The sequence below is a fragment of the Apodemus sylvaticus genome, chromosome 1, assembly GCF_947179515.1.
Source record: "Apodemus sylvaticus chromosome 1, mApoSyl1.1, whole genome shotgun sequence".
NCBI lineage: Eukaryota > Metazoa > Chordata > Mammalia > Rodentia > Muridae > Apodemus > Apodemus sylvaticus.
Window position 1 is genome coordinate 127788788 of NC_067472.1, and position 27384 is coordinate 127816171.

The 27384-nt window shown below is 40.9% G+C and overlaps 1 protein-coding gene across 2 annotated transcripts in view; it reads left to right on the forward strand.

Moving 5' to 3' along the window:
* The window catches only part of Blm (BLM RecQ like helicase), an 86439-nt gene that overhangs the window by 14663 nt on the left and 44392 nt on the right, over positions 1–27384 (forward strand). For both annotated transcript variants that reach the window (XM_052159883.1, XM_052159876.1), the window contains exons 2-10: positions 6327–6428; positions 7616–8298; positions 10862–11024; positions 14479–14606; positions 17817–17949; positions 18222–18889; positions 20961–21152; positions 23214–23332; positions 25771–25884. In XM_052159883.1, coding sequence (XP_052015843.1) covers positions 6331–6428; positions 7616–8298; positions 10862–11024; positions 14479–14606; positions 17817–17949; positions 18222–18889; positions 20961–21152; positions 23214–23332; positions 25771–25884 — 2298 coding nt within the window. In that variant the 5' untranslated portion in view covers positions 6327–6330. The remainder of the gene's footprint in view (positions 1–6326; positions 6429–7615; positions 8299–10861; positions 11025–14478; positions 14607–17816; positions 17950–18221; positions 18890–20960; positions 21153–23213; positions 23333–25770; positions 25885–27384) is intronic.

Genomic DNA, 27384 nt, shown 5'->3' on the forward strand with positions numbered 1-27384 from the left:
CTTTGTTTATATGTCTACTTTTAGTTTTCTGCACTTTCTTGTTATGTTCTTATAGATGTCATATAAATTAAATATAGTTTGGATATTTTAGCATATTTTTATAACTTTTTAATTCCTGAATTGTCTTTTTATATAATATGTAGATTCTATTTATTTTTTCTATCAATTGTTTTGCTTAATTTTGCCTGTAACACATTATTGAAACATAGCCTATTTGTAAAAGGCTGAGATTACTTGACTACATTTTTACTGTAGATTTATTTTTAATGAGACAAACCTATTTCTTTAAAAAAAAAAAAACAGTAAATGAGAAGAGTCTTGTAAAAAATGGGCTAAGACTCTGATAAGCATAACTAATTCAGGAATACATTGGACAGCTGTTTTGCTACTTTAAGTTACAGAATATTGCAAGTCTTGTCCTAGTTTCTTTTGCTGTTGCTATGCTAAAATTCCTTGAAAAAGGTACCTTCAGAGAGAAGGGGTATACAGTCCATCATTTCAGGGGGATCAAGGCAGCCACAATCAGAAAGCAGGGGGGTGAGTGTGTGCAGCCTCCCAGCTCCCTCTCTTCACCTTAGATCCCCAGCCCAGGGAATGCCCTACACATGGTTAAGATATGTCTTCCCATTTCAGTTAATGTAATCAATATGTTTTCTCACAGACATGCCTACAGGTTCATTTCCCAACTGATACTACATTCTGTCAGGTTGATAATAAACCCTCACATTACTTTTTCCAGAAGATAAACTATGTGTATGTGTGTGTATTTACATATATATATGCATATACATACATATGTATTTAAAAGAACATAAAGTTAATAAGAGTCCTGTCTAAACTCTCTGTCCAGAAATTGTTTGCTTAGTGTTTGGTTTCATGGAGAGCCCTTGTTTCTAAGGTCGTAGCTTTATGAGCTATGTTCATGTGTGAGATTTACTACTTTTGTCCCAGGGAAGGTCACCTGGTAAGAGGCTCACAGAGCTTGGCTGTGTTTTCAGGAACAACTTCCTAAAACCTCTACTTTTAGCAGAAAACTAGAGCATGCATCTGACTGTTACTTGGCATCAAGTGTCTTAGAATAGTCATTTTGGCAGTCCACCTCTTGATATTCTGAAATAGCTGTCTTATTGCAACAAAAAGAATGAAAGGAACATTTGACCTAGAAAGAGAAAGTACTCCTAATTTTTTTTCTTAATTTTTATAGATCGAAAAATTATTTCATTTATTTGAAAGAAAAGGATCCTCCACCTCGCCCCCAAACAACCTGTTCTTTCTATGTCATGTCTCTGTGTTAATAAAGAGGTTTATTTATTTATCTTTTATTTACTGACTTGATTTGACTTTAAGACAATCTGTATAAACTATCACGGAACTCACTGTGTAGACTGGTCTTAAAGTAGATCTACCTATCTCTTTTCCCCAAGTTCTGTTGTGCTAATATGTTTGATCTGTTTGTTTTATTGTTTTGTTTTTCGAGACAGAGTTTCTCTGTGTAGCCCTGGCTGTCCTGGAACTCCCTATGTAGACCATACTAGCCTCAAACTCAGAGACCCACCTGCCTCTGCCTCCTGAGTGCTGAGATTAAAGGCGTGCACCACCACCACCTGGCCATGCTTATTAAAATATGGTGTGATGTATAGTGTATGGTCATTGTGTGCTTAGTGAGTAAAGGTACCTGCTGCCAAAACAACTTGGATTTGATTTCCAGAACACATGTGGTGGAAGGAGAGAACTTTTTTACAGGTGTCTTTGGAGTACCACACAGAACAACTAAACAAATAAATATTTAAAAATCAAAGGGTATACAATAGCACAGGCCTAGCACTTGGGGAGCAGAGGTAAGCAGATCTCTGTGAGTTCAAAGACAGCCAAGGCTACATAGAGAGACCCTGTCTAAATAAATAAATAAATAAATAAATAAATAAATAAAAATAAGGGTGGAGGGGGGACCTCCTTAGAAAATATTTCCCTTCCTATCAAATGTGAGTGAAAGTTACCTGTTGTTTTTCCTAATATTCCTAAAAATGTTCTTTTCTATAGTTCTCAAACAAAACCCAAAAAAGAATGGTATTCTTGTTTGCTGCTTTTCATTATTGACTTTTTTTTTCTTATCCACTTGGAGAATTTAGACATTCTTTTTCAATTGGCCTAATTTTATAAGATACCTCTTAGGACTCTGACTGAGGAGATCAAGGCTGATATCTTGTATCAAGGTCAATTGGAAAAATTTAGTGTGGCCCTGTCTCAAAATCAAAGTTTTAAAAGGGGTAAGAATGTAGCTTAGTGACAGAGCACTTACCTAGAGTGTGAAGCCCTACATTCAGTCCTCAGTGTTGCAGGATATTTGATCACACTGTGGACCCCAAGATTGTGTTTACTGGAACACGTTTGTTTGCGGTAATGGTATGGCTCAGCCTTAGCACATGCCTTTAGTCACAAACAGTGAAGGTAAAGGTAGTTTGTAGAGGAAGCACCATGATGAACCAGAGAGATTTGACAGAATAAGATATGCTCAATTTCATGACGACAACGAGAAGAAAGGCTACTCAAGAGAACAACAGAGAGAAAGGAGGAGGAGGCAGTTTTACCAGGAGAGTTTTCAGAGGCAGGTAGAAGACAAGCTAAACAGGTGTCCTGGCTGGTTTTGTGTCAACTTGACCCAGACTGGAGTTATCACAGAAAAAGGAGCTTCAGATGAGGAAATGCCTCCATGAGATCCAACTGTAAGACATTTTCTCAATTAGTGATCAAGGGCCTTCTTGTGGGTGGTGCCATCCTAGGGCTGGTAGTCTTGGGTTCTATAAGAAAGCAAGCTGAGCAAGACAGGGGAAGCAAGCCAGTTAGAAACATCCCACTGTGACCTCTGCATCAGCTCCTGCTTCCTGAGCTGCTTGAGTTCCAGTTCTGACCTCCTTTAGTGATGAACAGCAATGTGGAAATGTAAGCTGAACAAACTCTTTCCTTCCCAACTTGTTTCTTGGTCATGTTGTTTGTGCAGGAATAGAAACCCTGACTAAGACAATAGGTGAAGATAGAATGAGCCAGAGAATAAGAGGGAGCCTGAAGATTAAAACAGATTGCTAGAATTAGTTTGAAGCCAAGAAGAGCAATTCAGTCAGAGGCAGAGAGAGGTAAGATTATATCAGTCAGCTTGGAGAGGAGTTTAAGCCAGATTAGCTATTTGAACCAGACAGAGTTCAGAAAGAACAAGAAAGAGTGAGCTTATTCAACAATAAGTCTCAGAGGATGTAAACATTCTAGGCCTAGATAAGATTGTATGGAGGCTAGAAGGTTCCAGGACTAGGCCTAGGTTAGCAGAAGGAGATAGTTCTTGGAGCCAACAATTAATTCAGGCAAATAAAAGATAAATTTACACCTCAGTACCACCAAAAACAAAAAAACAAAAAACAAAAAAACAAAAAAACAAAAAACAAACAAACAAAAAAAAAACCCTACCCTGGAATATCATGGCTTGATAGGCTCCCTCTGTTTCTGATCTAAAATCTTAGTGTCAAGACATAGTTCAAATAAGATTCCTTTAATCATTTATTCTTTTCATCATTTGAATTTTTTTTTTTTTGAGATAGGGTTTCCTTGTGTAGACCATGCTGATTCTGCGCTCACTATCTAGCTCAGGCTGACTTCAGACATCAGTGATCCTCCTGCCTCAGCCTCCCAAATTTGAGCTGCATGCCTTTGCAGTTTGTTTGATTCAATACTTTTACTTTTTTCTTTTTGAGACTGTGTCTCATTCTGTTGCATAATTTTCTTCACACATGAGCTGGGTTCCACACACCCTGTGAGCATATATGCTCTGCACTCAACTTAGCTTTTTGCTTACTCATGTTCTGTTAAAATATCATAACTTCTCTTTTTCCATGTAAAAGACATTTTTAATCACTTCCCAAGTTGTGCTTGTGATTGATATCTGATTTGTCTGAAGCAAATTCCATTGGCCAAACACTGCACATGTGACAGTCAGAGAACAGCTTTGGATATCAGTCTTTGTCTCTACCTTGTTTGAGACAGAGTCTCTTCATTGTTGTCCACTCTGTATACTAGGCTAGCTGGCTCTCAAGATTACAGATATGCACTGTACATGTATTTTAGTCTCAAACTCAGGTCTTCACACTGAGTTTACCTACTGAACTATCTCCCCAGACCAGATTTATTATTTTGAAACTAATAAGACAATTCCAGTTACTGAATTAAAAAATTATGATTCAATTTAAATATTACCATTTTCAGAAGTGGACTTCTAGAACAGTGTAGTGTAACCTATCTAATATTATAATCCTTCCTCCAAATATATGGTATAAAACAAGCTGTATTATAAAAGTAGAATGATAAACTGGGAATGATAGCATTTGCCTGTAATCCCAGCACTGGACACAGGAAGTCTGAGGTCAGCCAAGGTTATATAGTAAGACCTTGTGTATTAGTCAGGATTCTCTTGAGGAACAGATTCATAGAACTAATCTATATGTGTATATAAAATTTATAATATATATATGTAAGTATATATTATATATGTGTATTATATAAGGGGATTTATTAGAATGACTTACTAGTTATGGTCCAACTAATCCGACAGTGGCTGTCTACCGAAAGAAGTTCCAGGAACCCAGTAGTTCTTCAGTCCATAAGGCTGACTCTCTCAGTTGATCAGTTGATCTTTTTAGTGCACACTGGAATCCTGAAGACGTAAGCTCTGATGCCAGTAAAGGAGTTGATTAGCCAGTGAAATCAAGCAAGTAAAGAGCAAGCTTCCTTTTTCCATGTCCTGTATATAGGCTGCCAGCAGAAGGCTTACCTCAGATTCAGGGTGCATCTTACAACCTCAGAGATCCAGATTAAAAGTGGCTTTTCCATTTCAAATTAATTAATAAAAGAATGGCTGGGATAGGTGTGCCCAGCCATTTGAGTTTTAGTTAATTCCAGGTGTAGTTGATAACCAAGAATAGCCATCACAAGTCCATCCCTTACCCACTTGACATAATCATATCTCCTTGTGTCATGCTTAATTTCTAAATGAAAACAATAACCAGGTCATAATTACACCTAACATGATGTAACTATCCCACATACAATCACAAAATTCATTATATATTTAACCAAGTTATAATTACACCTAACATGATAAAAACTACTTTACATACAACCACAAACACTTCTTACTCAGTCTTCTGTTGCTGTGAAGAGACACCATGACCACAGCAACTCCTAATTGGAGGTTTGCTTGCACTCTCAGAGGCTTAGTCTGTTATATCATTATAGTAGGGAGCCTAGCAGCGCACAGGCAAACATGTGCTAGAGAAGGAGCTAAGAGTTCTACATCTGGGTCCTCAGGCAGCAGGAACCTGCTTCCTCTAACAAGGCCACACCTCTAATCCTTCTAATTCTATCTGAGTCCCCTCCCTGGTGATATATATGAGCCTATGGGAGCCGTTCTTAGTTAAACCACCACACCTTGTATCAGGAAAAATCAGAGGGGCCTATAAAGTGGTTAAGTGAATAAAAGTGCTTCCTCTACAAGCCAAGGACCACTATTCATCCCTGGAACACGCAGAAAAGTGGAAGGAAAGACGCTGCTGGAGAGTTGCCCTCTGACCTCCATGTCTGTGAGTGACAGGTGTGCTCCTCCCCCATGCACACATACACACTAAGAGTAAATTGTATTTTAAATCCAAATTAAGTGGGAAAGAGGAATTATAATTCATCCGAAATAACTTTTTAAAACATGTTTATAGATGGCAGCTGTCTTTAGCTCAGTGATTTTGAGGTGACTTGAGCAGTGCTTTATCTGGTGAAAACTAAGCTTGTTACATAGGGATATAGATGTGTGTGGCCCACTGCCATGGGCTGGGGCAGGGTGGCTGGAGTGTGTCTCGTGCTGGCCAGCCTTTGCACTCGCCGTGGGAGTCCTTTATTTACTGGGTCTTTACTTGTGCACAGGGACTTCACTGAGTGGGTGTCCCCTGGGTTCCTAGCTTGCCTTGATCACTCCTCCTGTCTCACTCCCCTGTATCCTCCAGGCCTGGGCCAGGTTCCATTTTCGACAAGCCTTCTATTATCTGTTGTGCTGATTTTAGCGTCTGTTGAAGAAAAGAGGAAACCAGGCCATTTTGCTATTCAAGTAAATCTTTAGTGAAAAAATACATGTTTTAAATGTCACCAGATGTAAATGTTAAAGCAGCCTGTTGATGGGGGGGGGGAGTGCAGAAAAAGTAGCAAAAGGCTGGGCACATCTCCTTTACCTCCTGGGTAAATATGCTGAACAATACAAAATACCTAACTCCATTAATGCTTGTCCTCTTCCTTTTTAGGATCATGGCTGCTGTTCCTCTGAACAATTTACAAGAACAACTACAGCGTCACTCAGCCAGAAAACTTAATAATCAACTCAGCCTTTCAAAACCAAAATCTTCGTAAGTATCTTCATTCTCATGTATCGGACAGCTCGGGTATCATACAAATGGAGCTCCTGCCTTTCAACTGAGTCTGGGATGTCAGCAGGATCCCATGCGTGGCCCCTACTGACCTGGAACTTAACTCCAGTCCAGGCTGCCTAGGCTCACACTTGCAGCAGTCCTGCCTCAGCCTTATGTGGGCTCCGATTCTCACCACACCAGGCTTCCTCCAGCTCCCTCATTTTACAGAGAAAATGAGGGGCCCAGTGATTTTCCCACTTTGCAGGTTAATAGTAGAACCTGTGCTAGCACATCTGGTTGTGATTGTTCTAGCTTTACACGGCTCCTGGCACATACTTGTTCAGTAAAGTCGGATGAACAAGTAATGAATTTTCTTGTACATTTGGGCACATATTATACTTTAGTGTAATCTCATATTCTCTGCAAAACTGTATAGGGAAACGACCACTCTCTAGTTCTTGTGTCTCCTGCAAGCTATACCCCAGTTCCCAAGGTGCCTCATAGTAAATTGTACTTAGATTGTGCCCTCACCAGATCACATGTGTTCCAGGCATGTGACTTTAACGTCATTTTAATGTCACTTTAATGTCACCGTGGACCCTCAGTCACTAATGTCAGCAGACAGGCAGGCCTCTGCCTCATGTGTCCTTCAGATCTCAGCAGCTTTTTTTAAAACTCCTTTCTCCCTTCAAAATATTTTTGTCACAGTAGCAAATTCCACTCCATCAGTCAGCCAGTCAGTCTGTCTTTTTCTGTCTCTCTCTGTCTGTCTCTGTCTCTGTCTCTCTCTCTCTCAACAAATCCTGTCTTTTCCTTCTGAAGGGACTATTAAGGACCTCCAGCCTGACAAATAACGTGTGGGACTAGCCTGAGAACTCTCAGTGCCCAGTAATTAGCCTCTGAATGGGAAGGATCAGAGCAACCAAATGTATTTAAGTTACCCGGTAAATTTTCAAAACCACAGAGTAAGACGGCTTCTGTGCTCATTTATAATACAATTAATGTGACTTGTACTTGAAATGTTTTATAGGGGAATAAGTTTATTAAAATGGAAATGGTTCCATCGGGGCCTGGGATTATAGGTTATAATAGAATGCTTGCTTAGCATAAATGAGGCCCTGGGTTCAGTACTCAGCATCAGAAACAAATGAATTCACTAATTCAGTTTTTCCACTGTTTTTCAGAGGTTTTACGTTTAAAAAGAAAACATCAGAAGGTGATGTGTCTATAACTAGTGTATCTGTGGTAAGAACACCTGTGTTGAGTGATAAAGATGTGAATGTGTCCGAGGCCTTTTCAGTCACTGAGCCTGCACTCCACAGACCAAAGCAGCAGACAAAGATAGATGGCTTCTTTAACACGTCCCCTGGAGGGCAGCAAAGCAAGGGGACGTGCTCTGAACTGTCACTGCCGGACCTGGTACAGACTCCTCAGGACACTTCATGTGCTACCCCAAAAGCCCCAGCTGTAAAGAAACCCCACATGGCACTTTTCAAGAAATTAGAGTTTAGTTCTTCAGCAGACTCCCTCAGCGACTGGGCTGATATGGACGACTTTGATATGTCGGCGTCGGATGCATTTGTTTCACTGACCACAAGAGAAAGCACCGCTCAGAAACCAAAAAAGACTAAGAGAAACGTCTTTAAGCCACCACCTCATAAAGCAAATGCAGTAAAGCCTGACTTGACTCCTCCTTCCCCCGAATGCCTGCAAGTGGATTTAACAAAGGAGGAGGAGGAGGAGGAAAAGGTGGACTGCCCGAGCAGGGATGTGATCTGCATTGACAATGACCCTGCTTCTGAGGAGCTCGTGGAGAAAGACACGCAGGAGAGTCAGGCTTTGAAAGCTCACTTGGGAACTGAAAGAGGTAGCCGTCATCTCCTCTTCATTTCGGTGCTTTCTAGTTTAAAGCTGAGCATTGGGAGCAACAGTAACAGAACAGTTGTGTCCTTGAGGGTCTTACTCTCTGCTCTGTTGGGCTTAGGTCCGTGAGTTTAGATATGAAGAAGGTAGGTCCGCAGAGGCTGAATGGGTATCTAGTGATAGGACTGGAAAGTGAGTGTGTCATTTCTTAATGGCTTGCCACCACCAAGTGTACGTGCAATACTGTCGGGAATAGGTAATACCTGATCATCCTGTTTACTGCAGTCACGTATCACTTAATAACAAGGATATGTTCTGAGAACACTACATCATTAGGCCATGTTAGGCAAACATGGTGTAACGATGGCAGAACTGACTACGCATGTCAGCCCTATGGCTTGCCTTGTGCTTGGAGGCTCCACACCACATGTCTGAATACTGTAGGTATTTGTAGTACAATGAAATACATTATGTCCAAATAGTTCTAGAATACAGAAGGTACAGTAAATATAAATACTGACCTTTTTCCAGAATTGTTTGTACTGAATAGAGTACACACCATGAATGGAGCTATACATCCAGAAGCTTCTGAGTGAGTGGGTAGTGACGCACGCAAGGCTTAGGATGCTGCTAGCCATTTCTGTATGGTATAAGTTCTGCACTTGCCCATCGCAATTTCATAATAAGGGTACCCTTCCTCAATAATTGCTTTCAGTTCATTTTTTAAGCTTTAATTCTTTAATTAAACACTTAACTTAAGGCATAAAAAGCACTGGTTGTAGAATCATGTAAAATGTTTTATTTTATGTTATACTGGTTAGTTTTATGTCAGCTTACACAAGCTAAGTTACTTGTGAAAAGGGATTCTCAATTGAGAAAATTCCCCCACCAGACTGACTGGTGGTACATTTTCTTGATTGATGGCTTATTAGGAGGGCCCAGCTCACTAAGCGGTGCCACACCTGGGCAGATGAGCCTGGGTGCTGTAAGAAAACAGATGAACAGGCTGATAAACAGAGCTCGGTGGCCTCTGCAGCAATTCTTGCCTCCAGGTTCCTGGAGTTCCTGCTCTGACTTAACCTGGAGGGTGGGTGGACTATGAGTTAAGCAATGAGAAACATTTTCCTCTCTAAGTTGCTTTTGATCATAGTGTTTCATCAGAGTAATAAAAACCCTAACTAAAATGCATGTTTATGAGTGTTTTACCTGTATATATGCACACACACACACATACACACCCATGTGTGTGCTTTGTGCCTTCAAAGGCCAGAAGTCATCAGATTCCTTGGATTTGGAGTTACAAATAGTTGTAAGCCATCATGTGGGTGCTGGGAACCCAATCCAGGTCCTCTGCAGAAGTAGCAGGAGCTCTTAAGTGCTAAGCCATCTCTCCAGCCCCTGGTCTTAAATTCTTGATACTCCTGTCTCAGTCTTCTGAGTGCAGAAATTAAGGTTATAAGCGACCACATCCAGTTCATCCTTTTCTTTTCCTTTGTTCCTTTCCCTTCCTTTCTTCCCTCACTCATTCCCTTCCATCCTTTCTTTCATCTTTCCTTTCTTTATTAACATTCTTTAAAACTAAGACATGAACATTAGCTTAACACACAGTCAGGACTGTAAATACCATTGTCTTCTATAATCACATCTCTTCCCCAGAGTAGGCCTTTGGGAACAAGAGCTGGAAATAATTCTTCATCTTCTGTGCATTTCTTTTGTTTGATTATTTGCTTCATTTATTTTATTTTAATTTATGCTCATTGGTGTTTTGCCTGCAGGTATGTCTGTGTGAGTGTGTCAGAAGCCCTGAAATTAGAGTTACAGACAGGTGTGAACTGCCATATGGGTGCAGGGAATTGAACCTGGGTCCTCCGGAAGAACAACCACTTAACCACCATTGTTTGTTTTCTTTTTTTGTTTCTTTTTTGAGACAGGGTTTCTCTGAAATTCTGGATACTCTGGAACTCACTCTGTAGATCAGGTTGGCCTTAAACTGAGAGATCTGCTTGCCTCTGCTGAGATTTAAAGGTGTGCACCTCTACTACTGACATTAAATTTTTTTAAGTTGGGTGTTCAGTGGTGGCACACGCCTTTAATCCCAGCACTTGAGAGGCAGAGGCAGGTGGATTTCTGAGTTTGAGGCCAGCCTGGTCTACAGAGTGAGTTCCAGGACATCCAAGGCTACACAGAGAAACCCTGTCTCAAAAACAAAACAAAAAACAAAAAACAGGCCCACAATGTTTGTGCTATTAGGCTTACCTGCTTCATATTACTCTTATTTAAATATGAGTAGAAAACAGAAGATCTGAAACACAAGTTTTATAATTTAACTAGAGCTAGACTGTGTTCCCTAAGCAAATCATTTGCGCTAGTCCAGCCTCAGCCTTCTAAAAGTTGTTTCACTTCTTTGTGACAAAGTCAGCCAGCATTAACCTGCACAAGACTCCCTCCCATAGCAAAGGTTCTGGTGGTTTATGACTTTCCCAAAAAAACCCACTCACTCATAAGAACTCATGCCTGTTCTGTCTGATTATTAAAATAATCTGTGTTTATCAACTGTTTTTCTGTAGATGACAGTGAAAAGAAGAGCCCTGAAGACAACGCTGCCTTCCACTCAATTCAGAACACTCTACACTTTGAATACAATGACAATGATTATGATATAGATTTTGTTCCACCTTCTCCAGAAGAAATCACTTCTACTGCTTCTTCTTCCTCATTAAAATGTTCCAGGTAAAAATAATCAATAATCAATATTCTTGTTTGTTTCTAAGATGCCTTAAGTAATGTAGCTTAGCTAGAGATTATCATTTCTATATAAGTATTCTTTGTACTTCTGTAGCTTATTTTGTATTCAAATGAAAGCATCCCCCCCAAAAAAATTGTTACTCATTTATTTGGTTGTTTAGAAACTATTCTTAAGCCAGGTGGTGGTGGCGGCGGCACACGCCTGTAATCCCAGCACTCTGGGAGGCTGAGACAGGTGGATTTCTGAGTTTGAGGCCAGCCTGGTCTACAGAGTGAGTTCCAGGACAGCCAGGGATATATAGAGAAACCCTGTCTCTCAGGGAAAAAAAAAAAAAAACCAAATCCAAGAAACTATTCTTAGCTGGGCTTGGTGGCTCATGCCTTTAGTTCCAGCACTGGGGAGACAGTACAGACAGATCTGAGGCCAGCCTGGTCTTCATAGTGAGAATGTGTCAAAAACCAGAAACAAATCCTCTTACTATGAAAGAGGCCTTAAATTCAGGATCTTCTTGCCTTAGCTCCCAAGTGCCAGGATTACTTTTGGGAACTTCCACACTTTGGGGAAGGGAGGATTACTATTTATTTTTACTGGTAATAGTTTAAAGACCTCCTACTCCAAAGACTTAAGGCAGGAGATTGACTGATCCAAATCTCAACCCAGTTATGTGGGGGAGATCCGCTATTATATTGTTTAGTCACTAATTTGAGAGAAACCTCCCCATAGTATATTGTCTGGATTAGGAAAAGAAAGAAGGGTTTTATATGCAACCTGTGCAGTTCCTTGTGCTTTGTGCCTTAACATTTTTATTATCAGATTTATTCATTTATGATGTGTTTTGCCTGCATTTATGTATGTGCACCATTATATATGCTCCGTGCCCAAGAATGTCAGAATGAGGTATCATATCTTCTGGAACTGGACTTAGGAGAGGTTGAGCATCATTATGTGGGTTCTAGGAACTGAGTCCAGGTTCCCTGCAGGAACAATGTGCTTAACCTCTGAGCCATCTCTTCAGCTGTGTGCTTTAACCGCTGTATTGTGATATCTGGAGAAGTGATGGAGGTTGAAGTGTGATTACTATTTGATACAAACAGTTTATGAAACAGGTAAAATGTGGCTAAGATCCATGTATTGTCTTTTCTCACCCTGCTGTTGACTGCCTAGCTTTATTCTTTATTAAATATGTTTGCTGCACAAATGACATTTTAGCCACCTTAACTAGAATTTTAAATAAGAGGGAAGAAGTATTTTTAGCTCCTAGATTCTAACAAACTATTTTCTTGTCCTTGTTGGTTTCTGTCTTTCTCCATCTGCTTGATTGTTGTAATTGACACATCTATAATTTCAGGTTCTTTCTCTAACATTATTCTCCATAGTGCTACATTTAAAAATTGATAATTTTGCCATGCAGTGATGATACATACCTTTAATCCCAGTATTTAGGAGGCAGAGGCAGGCGGACCTCTGTGAATTTGAGGACAGCCTGATCTACAGAGTTAAGTTCCAGGATAGCCAGGGCTACACAGAGAAACCCTGTCTTGACAAACAAATAAAACAACAAGAAGATTATAATTTCATACTTTTTTGAGTTCTTACATCATGAGTAACTTTACTTAGCGTATTGATTTTCTCACTGGTGTGCCAAACAACTTGAGGGTCTAAGTATTTTGGCTTACAGTTTCAGAAGTTGCTGGCCATGCTGATAGGAGCTGCATGTGGGGTAGAAGCTTAGGACATGACTGTCACAGGTTGGTGGGTCAGGATGTAAAAATGGAAGGTCGAGCTAAACTGGACTGTATTTTCCATTGCAGCCTAATGTGACTAATTGTACATATTGTGTATTAGTTAGTGTTCTGTTGCTATAAGAGACACTATGACTTTACAAAGGAAAAGCATTTCCTTGGGTTCCGAGGTGCAGTCCATTATCGTCATGGCAGGAAGCATAGAGATAGATGCCCAGGCAGAGATGGTGCTAGAGAGTAACTGAGAGTTCTCCACCCAGATCTGTAGGCAGCAGAGAAGGGGACACTGGGCCTGACTTGAGCATTTAAAACCTTAAAGCCCACTCCCAGTGAAATACTTCCCTTAACAAGGCCACACCTGTGCCAGGCAGTGGTTACGCACGCCTTTAATCCCAGCACTTGGGAGGCCGAGGCAGGTGGATTTCTGAATTCAAGGCCAGCCCGGTGTACACAGTGAAACCCTGTCTCTACACAGAGAAACCAAAAACAAAAAACAAAAACAAAAAACCCAAGGCCACACCTTCTCAAACAAGGTCACACCTCCTAATAGTTCCACTCCTTATGAGCCTATGAGGGCCATTTTATGCATATTTTACTTAGTATTATGGCTCTTATTTGTTGTATTTTATTTATTTATTTATTTATTTATTTATTTATTTATTTATTTATTTATTTTTGAGACAGGATTTTCACCAGTTTGGCTAGGCTTACTGTCGTGTAACCCTTATGTATCCACATGTCTCTGTCTCTTGGGAGTGTGAAGTAGATATAAACTCAGCTTCATATGTTTGCAGTGCAAGGAACTGAGCAGTCCCACCAGCCCTGTGTTTGTTTTGTAGAAAAAAAGATATCAACTTCAACTCGTTTCATAGCCAAGAATGACACTGAACTCCTGATTCTCCTGTCCCCACCTCTTGAGCACTGAGCCACACCTAGCTTAAACAATTTTCCTATCCAATTAAATAAACCATGTTTTTAGTTAATATATTTTTGCATAATCTATAAAGTGTGTGTGTGTGTGTGTGTGTGTGTGTGTGTGTGTGTGTGTGTGTGTGAAGGCCCACTTTCTGGAATACAGATTGCACCTTCTAGTACACACACACACATACACACTGAAAAGTTCAGGTAAAGCTGCTTGGAGTCTCAGAAAACGGTGTCATTAATAACTCCTCTTCAGGGAAAGCAAAGAAGTAATGCTTGGACTCGAAGAACTGGGGTACAGACTCTGTATGACTGGGGTACAGAGAGCTTGGGAAAGTGGATTTTCCAGGTTGAGAGAACAGACGCTGTGACCTACACAGCACAGAGCTCGTATGGAATGTCAGTGGTGGAACTTGATTGGAGCCTGGTGTAACAGGAAGGATATACTTGGAGATGAGAGTTAAAAGGGTCTCTTGGGGCCAGAAGATGGAAGGCTTCAGGGTCAGTTAAAAAGAGATACAAAAAATTTTCCCAGCTAGATGTGGTACGAGACTGTACGCTTGGGAGGGGAGGCGGGAGGATCCAGTCTAAGTAAGCCTTGGTCATATAGCAAGTTCCAGGCCATCCTGTGCTACTTGATCCAGTCTCAAAAAAACAACAAATAGCAACAACAAAAACCATTCCTTTATCTGTTACATATATAGAGAAAAATAGTGGGAGGCCAAGTTCGCATTGATTTTGTCCAGACATGATTGGGGTAACTTTTTTCTTGCAGTGTGCTAAAGGATCTTGATGACTCTGACAAAGAGAAGAACATTTCTAGCTCCTCAAAAGATCTTCTGTCAAAACCAGAGAAAACAACTACACACAAATCTGATTCAGGGACCAATGAAGACTGCGATGGTATGAAAACATATTTTGGTTACTTCTGTAAATAAAATATCTACATTTCCATACTGTAACTACATAGTATAAAATGGTACATGTCCTGATAACATAAATAATTCTGGCTTATTGCTTAGCTAGTGTTTACTTGAACTTCACAGCTCAATATCTCACAAGGCTCATCTTATCTTGAAAATAATGCTTGTTGGCTCATTTCACAGGTAGAGCCAGAAGTTGCCATTTGACTACCTGTGAACTTAACTTTATTAGGTGAATTAAAAACCCCTAGAAATTTTATGAGTTTTGGTGTGTGTGTGTGTGTGTAGGTGTGTAGGTAGACGGTAGACAGGGCCTTGTTATTAGCCCAGGCAGGCCTTGAACTCATTGGCCTCTTGATTTCTGAAATTACAGAAAGTTCCTCTAAGTTTTACACACACACTTTTGAGTCTCCTTTACAAATTACAGTGATTTTTTTAGATCATTCAGCTCCCCTATTGTATATGTTCTGATCTGGATCTGGATGTCCATTGTAAGTCAGTACTTATTTTTTGCTTGTTAAATTATTCCTTTTCCTATCTTTAATGCTGGACTTGAACCTAGGGTCTCTGTGCTCTACAACTTATCTGTATATCCAGCCTTGTCTCAATTCTTTCTGATTCTCTTTTGTTGTTGTTTCCTCCTTTCCAAGTATCTAGTATAAATAAGCCAACTTTTTTTTTTTTTTTCTGTTTTTTTCGAGACAGGGTTTCTCTGTGTAGCCCTGGCTGTCCTGGAACTCACTCTGTAGACCAGGCTGGTCTCGAACTCAGAACTCCGCCTGCCTCTGCTTCCCAAGTACTGGGATTAAAGGGGTACACCACCACTGCCCGACCTAAGCCAACTATTTATCTTTTTTTAAAAGATGTATTTATTATATGAGTACACTGTAGCTGTCTTCAGACACACCAGAAGAGGGCATCAGATTCTATTACAGATGGTTGTGAGCCACCATGTGGTTGCTGGGAATTGAACTCAGGACCTCTGGAAGAGCAGTCAGCGCTCTTAACCTCCAAGCCATCTCTCCAGCCCCACTAAGCCAACTTTTTAAAAATTTATTGTTTTTATTTATTCAGCTCCTAGAAGCACAGGAGCTCTTTTCTGTTTTCTGAATATTTTTATAGGTCAGGAGACTCGTGACATACTCTTGAGACACTCATGAAACATAGCCATACTTTCCTGCAGTGAATGTGCCTGTGTGGGGGTCGTGTTCTCTGCTGTTTGTTCTCCCCAAGCTTATTTTATTTCATTTTGATCTCTGCTTTTCTTACTGGAAATGTCCCTGAAAATGTTTTTCACTCTCCTAAGAGCCCTACAGTGCAAACTGTTGAATCCTCTTTTCATCCCCCTAAGTTAATTACTGTTATCTCTCATTGGAGATAAGGAAAAAAGGAAACTAAGTACAGGAGAATTTAATTAAGTAGTTGTAGAATTAAGGCAGCAGCAGAGCTGGGATTTGAACCAGCAGCCTGGAAGCTCTTAAATTTCACCCTGATAACCATGGTACTAGCCTGTTTCTCCATCTGTAAGTTTCCCTATTACGTTGGCTCCAAGGATAAGGATGTGGTCAGAGGCCTTAAGTGTCATTAGAGACTTCCCTCTTAGCTAGGATCATATAAATATGAACCTTTCTTCAAGATATTTCTCTTCCTCTCTATGGAATTACAAAAGACTAGGATACAGGACTCTAGAAACACCACGGTCTGAGGCAGGAAGAGTGAAGGGATGTGGTGTTAGCTGTACGTGCAGACCTGCAGCAGATGCCTGTCACCTGCTCCTGGGACTGTGGCTGCACTTTAACTGAACCTCCTTGGACCATACTGAGTTTGTGGTTTTTTTGAATAGGGGTCTCACACTGTAGCTGAAGCAGCTTGTAGCCCACAATCCTGCTTCTACCTCGTGAGAGCTGGGATCACAGGTGTGCAGCAGGGCACCTCTCTCGGGTATTCTTGTAGGAAACAAAGAGAATAATTCAAGTGTTCTGTAGGCCTTCAGGAAACGGCAGCTATTATTGTATGCCAGTCTAGTAATCCTTCCAAGAAGGAGCATTAAGATGGCTATTGTGCTTTTATGAACTCTTCCTAATTCCATAATTGTTTCCTCTTCTTAGAGCTACAAAGCAGCATTTTGATAACATGTTCTAGAATTTTGCCTTGAGTCCACACAAAAGTTACTAGTTTATAGCTTTTGGCAACCTCCCCCCACCCACCCCCCCCACACACACTTTTCCCTGAAAATCAGAACAATGGTTATCTGTCATGTCTTTCTCCATGCCTTGGTCTACAGTGAGATGTGGCCTATCTAGCAGAGAAATCTCAACTCCTTGCCACTGTGTGGGTACTGGTGTCTTTCTGAGCCTGCCTTAGCTTTAAGTGTCTTCAGACCACTGGGCAACCTCCTCTTTCCAGTCTGAGGCTCCGTAAGTAGAGCAGCAACATGCCACAGGAGCTCAGCCGCTCACAGCCATGCCATTTCCCACAGTTCCTAGCAGATGACTGGACTTCCTGGCCCTCCTGCAGACTGTTGTTTTCACAGTCTTTGTATGCCTGTTTTTTCCTCGGGTCTCCCTCCTGCCCCTTAAACCGGTCAGCAGTTTTTCTTATTTTATGAGACAGGGTTTCTCTGTGCCCTGGCTGTCCCCAAACTCCATCTGAAAACCTGGCTGACCTGGAATGTGGGGGTCACGTGCCTCTGCCTCCCAAGTGCGAGGATTAAAGGCGTGCACCATGGCCAGCCCCCGCTGGCTGATTTCATCTGCAGCCGTGTGTGCTCATTTTCTTCTCGGAGCACTTTTGTCCTTTCTTATTTCCTTGCCTCCAGAGAATGCTGTCTCCCTGGAGCCCGTGTAAACTCCCTTCATATTATAAACCCTGAAGTTGAGTGGACACTTTCTTTGCTTATATTACTTCCAGACCTCATTTCTTTTCTTTCTTTCATCTGAAACATCAACTCCTTTGAAATTACATCTTAGTTGTATGGGTTAATAAAGAAAAAGGTGGAGGGGCCAGTGAGGTACCACGCTGGTAGAGACTTGCCTGGCATGTCTGGGCTCTGGGTTCCAACCTACCTATCCATCCATCCATCCATCCATCTATCTATCCATCCATCCATCTATCTATCCATCTATATATCTATCTATCCATCTGTCTATGTATCTATCCTTCTGTCTATTTATTTATAATTGTTTTATAGCCCAGCAGATGAGCATACAGCAGCAGCTTATTCATGTGATGGAGCACATCTGTAAATTAGTTGATACTGTTCCTCTTGATGAACTGAAAGCTTTGAATTGTGGGACCGAACTGCTTCAACAGCGAAACATAAGGTATCTTGATTATCCTCCTCCTGGAAGAGGTCTGATTGCAGTTCCACTACTCCAAGTAACAAAATGGGCCAAGTGTCCAGGCTGCGGCCTAGACATAAGGATGGTAGTCACACCACTAAACTTTAAATTTATCCAAGTTTCAAACCATTCATTTAAGATTCATACTCAAATTTTTGAGATGGGGGAGAAAGTTCTATAGTTCTGTTGGGGTAAACTTTATGGCTACTGTAGCACTAATCATATTTAATATGTGAATCACATTCTTTCTTCAGGAGGAAGCTCCTAGCTGAAGCGGGTTTTAATGGAAATGATGTCAGTCTTCTGGGTTCTCTGTGGAGGCACAGGCCTGATTCACTTGCTCACACTGTCCAGGGTGACTCCTGCCCTGTGGGGCATCCTAATAAAGAGTTAAATTCTCCATCCCTTCTCTCACATTCCCCTTCCACCGAGGAATGTTTGCCCGCCACCACTCCAGGAAAGACAGGATTCTCAGCCACCCCACAGAATCTCTTTGAAGGGCCGCTCCTGAATTCCCATTTACAGAAGTCCTGTGTAAGAAGCAACTGGGATGAGACGCCAAGGGTGGAAAACAGGAACGAAAGCACTTACTTCCCAGGGAGTGTTCTCACAAGCACCACTGTGAAAGATCTGAGTAAGCGTCCTGCTTCAGAATTTGACAAAAAGAGAGATACCCAGGCTTCCTGTGATATCGATAATTTTAACATTGATGACTTTGATGATGATGATGATGATGACTGGGAAAACATAATGCACAATTTCTCAGTCAGCAAATCTTCCACGGCTGCCTACCCACCCATCAAGGAAGGTGGGCCAGTTCAATCTCTGTCTCAAAGGATTTCTTCAGCCAAGGCAAAATTTCTTCCAGTGGCATCAACCGCTCAAAATAAAAACCCCTCAGAGTCAACTCAGAATTGCTCTGGTAAGTCTCAAGTAAATTGAATGTATAAATGTTATAGGAAAACAAAACTGTCCAAAATAAAAATTGTATAGCATAGCAGCAGCCATTGCCTGAGCATTACTTTGTTTCTATGCAAATTTCTACTGATAATATGAATTACAAATCACAATTTCAAAAGCAAGTTGCTCTTTTGTCTATGTAGCAGCTGCAGGCTTATAAATGTGTAATTATAACCTATTGTAGTAAAGCTCTAAAGTCATCACAAATGCCTTTGCCTTTAAAGTATCATTTTTTAGTCCCTAAAACAATAAAGTTCGTGGGTGCCAAATTTTTACTGATTTGGAGGTAGACAAAATAAAAACGTGAATTTATATACTCAAAATATGTATATTTTTAGAACTCTGAATGTTGAGAAGTACTTCATTTATAAGCAGAAAATTGTTGAATATCTCACAGCATCAAAATGTGAGACAGCATAAGGATGTGAAATCAGAAATCCAATAAATATTAAGTTAGTCATGGTGGCTCACATCTGTAATCCCAGCACTTGGGAGGCTGAGGCAGGAGGATGGACTAGAGAGTGAGACTGTGTCTCAAACAAATATTCCTTAACTGCTCAGAAGGCTCTGTGAGCCATGTCCTGAACTGGGCTGTGGGAATTTTTCAGTGGAGCCATGCTGGAGCTCACTGTTTAATGAGGAATGAACTAAGCTATTGCAAAGGCTTCAGAGTGAAGCCTAAATTAATTTTAAAGCCTTACGTCAGCCCTATAAAGTTATCTCAAAGTGGTTTTACTGAAACAAGAATACATGTGCAAAGTTTTATGAAATACAACCCTCCCTGTTTTTGCCATTGATGACTTAATAGCTCTGAGTTGTTCTTAGAGTGATGCTGTTGACCTTTAAAATAGCCACTAATGGATTTATTTTGGTATGTTAGAATGTGTCATACTTGATGTCTGCAATTATCTTTGAGACAGTTGAGTGTTGGAGTGAGAGGAGCTGCCAGCGCTGGTGTGTGAGAGAGAGCCTCTTGTTCTCTAGAGCCAGTACGGCCCTGGTAAGAATGCAAGCAGGGAGAGATGTGAGAGACAGTGAGGAAGTATCTGAGAAGTTCAGGTGGCACTGAGGTTTCAGATCTGGGTGACTGTGACACCATTCACAGAAATAGGGAAGTCACAAGGCTGAGTTTGATTTAGAAAGCAGTTGAGAAAGGCTATTTTCAGACTGTTGAACTTAAAACAATTGGAAAATCATTCACGTAGACATGTCTTTAGGGTGTGTGTAGAGATGGCTTGTCAGTTAAGAGCACTGGCTGTGCTGAGGACTTTCATTGGGTTTTCAGCACTCCCATAGCAGCTCACAGTTGTCTGCAACTCCAGTTCTAGGGGAGCCAGCACCGTCTTGGCCTCCTCAGGCACCAGGCACATAAGTGGTACACAGATATACGTGCAAGCCAAACACTCATACCTATAGAATAAATCCAAAAATGCTCAAAAGAAAACTGTCTTATAGGCAGTTAGATGTGTGTGGGATGGGAACTTAGGAAGATGTCAGACAGCTAGTCATTCTCTGTACACAGATGATGTTTAAAATAACAGGACTAGAAAAATTCCAAACAAGAATGTGTCAAGAAACTAGTCCAAAATATTTGAAAAACTACCAAAGTTAAGAGCAGAAGTGGAGCTAAGAAAGGGAATTCAAGACTGGTAGAGTGGCTGGGCACAGCTCACTGTGTGCTTCACACTGCTGTGCCCTGGTGATAGGGCCCCTCAGCCCAGCATGGACAAATCCTAGGTTTGCTCTGTAGCACAGCAGAAATAAAACAAGTAGAAAGGGAATGGTTATCTTGAAGACTAAAGGAGAAGAGGAAGGAAGGATGGACAAAGTATATTGAGGGTGCTACAAAATAGTCAGGAAAGTCTGGATTCGGCCCGGAGGAATGGCTGAGACTAATTGGGAAGGAAGCCATGTAAACAGTACAAAGTGTGCTGTAGGGAAAGCACCTTTAGTTCTCCAGGGGAAAGGTGAATGCTAAATTGTGTTACTGTATTAATGTACTGATGTTTTTTTAAACATTGATTGTTTTGTAGATAAGTTGGCACAAAATTTATCATCAAAAAATTCAAAATATGAACATTTTCAAAGTCTTAATTTTCCTCACACAAAAGAAATGATGAAGATTTTCCATAAGAAATTTGGCTTGCATAATTTTAGAACTAATCAGCTAGAGGCGATCAATGCTGCACTGCTTGGTGAAGACTGCTTTATCCTAATGCCTACTGGTATGTATTTTTAGATCAGAGTTGGCAGGAGTCCATCGGCAGATGTTAAGTGAAAGCCTTTTAATAGAAATAAAAAGAATACCTCACATTATTCTTACTGTGTAGGGACCCTTTAGACCCCAAAACCACAGTAAGAAAGTCTGTCTGTTCCCTCAGCCTTGGCTCTAGTTGGTGACGTGGGAAGCTTCATAGTTGTTGACCGTTGTTAACTCAAAGCTCATTGGGTTGGCCTGATGTAGAACTTTTCCATGGGAAATTTTTTTTCTAATCTAAATAAGCCTAGAAGGGAACAGAGGATGGGTGTGGGTGTGGGAGACTGAGACCACTCTGGCTGGGACTTTGATAATGCTGCTGTCCATTCTGATCATCTGCTCCGGAGTGAAGGCCTGGAGTTCAGTGTAGTCTACCCCTCGGGAAGGTGGGCCCATGGACAGGCACTTCGAGTTCTGTGGGTATGTTCAGGACAGGAAGGAGGATAGTGTCCACTTCACAGATGAGGATCAGATGAAGAGGATGCAGCATGGTTCATTCTTAGCCTAGGCGTTGAAGACACGGGGGCTGTGCATTGTTATAAAAGCCTGTAAGCTGCTTAATGATTTCAAATCAAACACATAAGGATGTTAGCTAAAGCCACTCAGAGGCTAATGGGCTAATGTCTTTAGTTTCAGCACTTGGGAGGCAGAGGCAGTCGGATCTGTGAGTTCGAGGTCAACTTGGTCTGCAGAGTGAGTTCCAGGACAGTCAGGGCTACATAGAGAAACCCTGTCTCAAAAAGCAAACAATAAAACAAAAATGAAAACAAAAAAGAATGTTAGCTAAGCAGTTAGGCTAGGAGCAGGTTCAGTTCGTCCATATAGATCTTCTGTGTGGTGTTTCTCTTGTTTGGCAAGGCCCAATTGTTACTGCTGTTATCATCACATACTATTGACTAGACATCTGAATTTTTTCACACTGGTTTGAATTTTTAAAAAATGATTATCACATAATTATATATGTGATGGGGAGTGAGAGAGCTGTGTGCACAACAGGGCATATATGTGAAGGTCTTGTCAGACTTGGGCAGCAATCTTTATCCAGACCCTCAAACTAGTTTTAAATGTCAGACAGAGATGGCTCATCCACATTTCAGACTTTATTACCTTAGTGACACTGTACCTCCATTTCAACCTGGTTTGGTCCTTGAAAGCTCTGACCTTGGGAAGGACTGTAGCAGTCATCCAGTCAGAGGTTTTCACTGCCTCTTCCCAGCTTCAGGAGTTATTCAAGACCTTCCTCTCTGATTTCAATCTTTTGACAGATATAATAAAAATATTCCAAATAAAGTTTCTCTTGGACAACTCTTTAAACCATTGATTGACCTTATGGATTTTACAGGAGACTAAGCCTAGGCAGGTTGAATGTCCTGAGTTCATGCAGCTGGTAGAGCAGGTCTCTATTCTCAGCATCCCACTATTTTTTTTGACATGTCTATGTACATGCCAAAATGAAATTTATTCACTATGTGAAAAAAAAAATGCCGTATATGTTTTTAAAATAAATTGAAGCCCTAAAAACTACCTATCCCAGCTTTTGCCATTAGGAGAATGGTGAAATTGCACATTAACTAGAATATAATCATGTCGTTATTTTAAAATATGTTCTTGGGAACTGGAGGCATAGCTCAGTAGTAGAGCACTTGCCCACTGTACACGGAGCCCTGGTTTTGAGCCCCAGCATGGGGCAGAGCAGGCAGGGAGAGGGAAGTCAGTACGTATGTAGCTTTACCCTTTTATTTCAAAAGAATAATTTTTATAATAATAATGTTAGTCAGAGACTTAGGATTTTAGAGACCCCTTATATTACCAGAAGCAAAAGAAGTTTACTCTATTTGAATTTCTCTGGCAGTTTTTAAGCTGTTCTCTTGAGAGTTCATTTAGTTCATTATGGCAGATAGCTAGCCCTGCAGGTAATACTATTTAACATCCTGCTAATTATTTTGAATATTATATTGCTTTTCTTTGTAACTTTCACCTTCACACTCAAGTTGGAAACTGACATGTTTTTTCATTATTTGTCTCTTAGGAGGTGGTAAAAGTTTGTGCTACCAGCTCCCTGCCTGTGTCTCTCCTGGGGTCACTATTGTCATTTCTCCCCTGAGATCACTAATAGTGGATCAAGTCCAAAAGCTGACTTCCTTTGATGTAAGTTATTACATAAAACTATTAATAAAAATGCACTTTAGAAACACATGTCAGTATGCTAGGAAATCTTATTAACTATTGTTTAAATTGTAAGAATGATTCACAAATTATTCTGGGTATATAGCTTCATGGCAGAATGTTTGCCTAACATACTGCAAAAAAAACAAATAAGATTAAATAAATAAAGCATACAGTTAAATTAAGCTGTAGAGTTAAGCACATGTGTTAAAACATTTTGATTCAAATAACCATCTGTAATTCAATCTGATTTTATTCATCTAAAAGAATGTATTTTAGTAAAAACTCTTAGCCTGCATTTTGCTGATGTAGGTTTTTGGGCTTTTCTTACTAATATAAAGGGGTTTCTTTTCTTGGCTAGTGATCATCATAGTTCTCTTTCCCTATGCACACGTGTGTGCCTGTGTACCTGTCTTTTTCCTCGTTGCTGACTTGAAGGAATTATGACCGCTGCACTCTATTAAGGTCTTCACGTTGCAAAAGAGTTGACCAGTGGTTATGCATCATACCATCTCAGTGTGACAACTGGTTTGATTTTTCTTCCAAAGAATGTCATGGCAGTGTTGGAAACCATTGCCCAGCTGTTCACCTTGCTATAACCAGCAGTCACCATCAAGGCCATGAGACCTGTAAATGTAGCCAGACCTTTAAACCCCAGCACTTTAGGAGGCAAAAAGAGGTTCTTCTCTGACAATTGGAAGCAAGCCTAGCATACAAGCAAGTTTGGGGCCAGCCAGGGTTATATAGTGAGCCTCTGTGGGTTATATAGTGAGTCCCTGTGGGTTATATAGTGAGACCCTGTGGGTTATATAGTGAGTCCCTATGGGTTATATAGTGAGACCCTGTGGGTTATATAGTGAGCCTCTGTGGGTTATATAGTGAGTCCCTGTGGGTTATATAGTGAACCTCTGTGGGTTATATAGTGAGTCCCTATGGGTTATATAGTGAGACCTTGTGGGTTATATAGTGAGACCTTGTGGGTTATATAGTGAGTCCCTGTGGGTTATATAGTGAGCCTCTGTGGGTTATATAGTGAGTCCCTGTGGGTTATATAGTGAGTCCCTGTGGGTTATATAGTGAGACCCTGTGGGTTATATAGTGAGTCCCTGTGGGTTATATAGTGAGCCTCTGTGGGTTATATAGTGAACCTGTGGGTTATATAGTGAGTCCCTGTGGGTTATATAGTGAGCCTCTGTGGGTTATATAGTGAGACCCTGTGGGTTATATAGTGAGTCCCTGTGGGTTATATAGTGAGTCCCTGTGGGTTATATAGTGAGCCTCTGTGGGTTATATAGTGAGCCTCTGTGGGTTATATAGTGAGACCCTGTGGGTTATATAGTGAGACCCTATGGGTTATATAGTGATTCCCTGTGGGTTATATAGTGAGCCTCTGTGGGTTATATAGTGAGCCTCTGTGGGTTATATAGTGAGACCCTGTGGGTTATATAGTGAGACCCTGTGGGTTATATAGTGAGCCTCTGTGGGTTATATAGTGAGCCTCTGTGGGTTATATAGTGAGACCCTGTGGGTTATATAGTGAACCTCTGTGGGTTATATAGTGAGACCCTGTGGGTTATATAGTGAGACCCTGTGGGTTATATAGTGAGACCCTGTGGGTTATATAGTGAGCCTCTGTGGGTTATATAGTGAGTCCCTGTGGGTTATATAGTGAGTCCCTGTGGGTTATATAGTGAACCTCTGTGGGTTATATAGTGAGACCCTGTTACACATGGACATGTTTTTTGTTTTTGTTTTTGGGGTTTTTTTTTTTTTTTTTGTTACAGATAGAAAAGATGGAACAGTGGAGAGGCTGTTGCAGTTTTTCTTGACACAGAAGCATCTTGCCATAGCACAGGCTAGCTTCAGATTTGCTAGGATGGCAAGGCTGGCCTCAAATTCCTAAACCTCCTTTCTCATCCTCCTGCATGCTGGGATTCCTCATGGTGGGAAAGCTATTTTGAGTTGCGTTTAATATGAATTTACTAGCTAGATGTGACACATGCCTATAATTATTTATAATTTGGAAGCTGAGGGTACAGAAAGGTCCCAAGTTTGTAACTCAAAGTGAAAATTTTGACTCAGAAAACAAAACTTAAAAATAAAAATGGTTCCAGGCGGTGGTGGCGCACGCCTGTAATCCCAGCACTCTGGCAGGTAGAGGCAGGTGGATTTCTGAGTTCAAGGCCAGCCTGGTCTACAGAGTGAGTTCCAGGACAGCCAGGGCTATACAGAGAAACCCTGTCTCCAAAAAAACCAAAAACAAAAAACAAAAAACAAAAAAAAAAAGGTCCATTGCTTGTTATGGTGAGGTATTTGTTTCTTTTGGCAAGTGTGATAATATGACTTATAAAATATAAAACCTAAACACAGTCATGTCTGATTAATACATAAATAAATGTAAATTGTTACTTTTAACTTAGATTCCAGCTACATATCTGACAGGGGATAAGACTGACTCAGAGGCTGCAAATATTTACCTCCAGTTATCAAAAAAAGACCCGATCATCAAGCTTTTGTATGTTACTCCAGAGAAGGTTTGTACGTCCTTCCCTCTTCAGTGTAGTATTACAGCACTCTGAAAATGAATGATACAGTCTAAGAACTTTGTGATCATTTTTTATATACATTAATGGATTCTTGTATAACTTTCATCTAAGCCACAAATGGTAAAGCCGTCTCTGCCTCCTGCATTGTTCATGCTTTCTCCAGTTTGTTCTGAAACACTTAATTGCAGTGAGTTGCAGACCTGCCATTTTAACCCTGCTTTACCTCACTGTGCATTTCCTGACCATATAGCATTCCCTTAGTAACCACTGTATAATTTACCAGGCAGGAAATGTACAGTGACACATACTGTTACTTAAGCCATTAACCTTTCAGTAATGACCTTTGTAAAAAAGAAAAAAAAGAAAACCCCTATTTCATCTCCTTCTGTCTAAATGGTTTCAGTATTTGGCATCTTTGAAGAGTAAGGGCCAGTTCTGAGGACCGCCTCAGTTTGAACTCGCCTTCTTTCCTGCTGACTGCATTCACCTTCCTCACTTTGGCAGGGGTGCCGCAGATGTGCTGTGTGCTATCAGTGTCTCACCCCGTCCCCAGTGTTCGCTGACTGATCTCTTGATCAGAACAGTGTTGCCGAACTGCTGCTATGCTGTGCTTAGCTTTTCCTTCCCCTTCCAACTTAGTAGTGAGTACTCACTCACTCTGCTGTAGGACAGGAGGTCTGGGACTGTGCAAGCACCATGTTAGACAGCAGAGCCTCCCACCAGCTTTACTATCACTGAGGAATTCTTTTCTCAATCAGTTATTACTATAATGAATACCAGGTTTTGAATTAATACAGTTCATCCTGGCATTATGAAAGCTTTGCCTGGTGCTGCATATTTGTCAGTGTGACCTTGGGGGGGGTCTTTATTAATTTAGTAAATTATAGTCAGTCTTCTCTATGTATTTTGATGCTCTAATTGCCTAGATTCTACCAGTGAGGAAGCTTCATCAGCCTGACTTCTCTGTCTTATGTCCCTGTCAAGATTTGCTTGTTATTGAGATATAACTATCTATATGTGTAATACATAGAGTTCTTCCCCAAGTAGTATGCATGTACCAAACACACATCCAAACTCCCATTATCAGGCTGCCAGGGTGGCTCATGGGTAAGGGTGCTTGCCATATAACCTAAGGACCTGACTCTGATCCTGGTAGGAAAGAACCAACCACCTTAAGTCTGAATTCCTTGCATGTGCACCATTGTGTGCACAGACCTACCCCACATGTGCATGCACACAGAATGAATACATGTAAAAAAAAATTAATTCCTGTAACCAGAGTAAATATGCGGTAACTCTCAGGTATGTTGAGACAGAATAGAGTTTTAGAGCTGCTAGCCTGATAAGTAAAACTGTTGGATGTGGATGAGGTACTGAAGTGTCTGTTTGCCGTTTGCTTCTGCTCTCTTCATAGACTGCGGAAAGAATCAGTCGTGTGACTAGTTCTAACAGGGAGTAACTGGGAAGGTAGTGACGGCAGTCATTCAA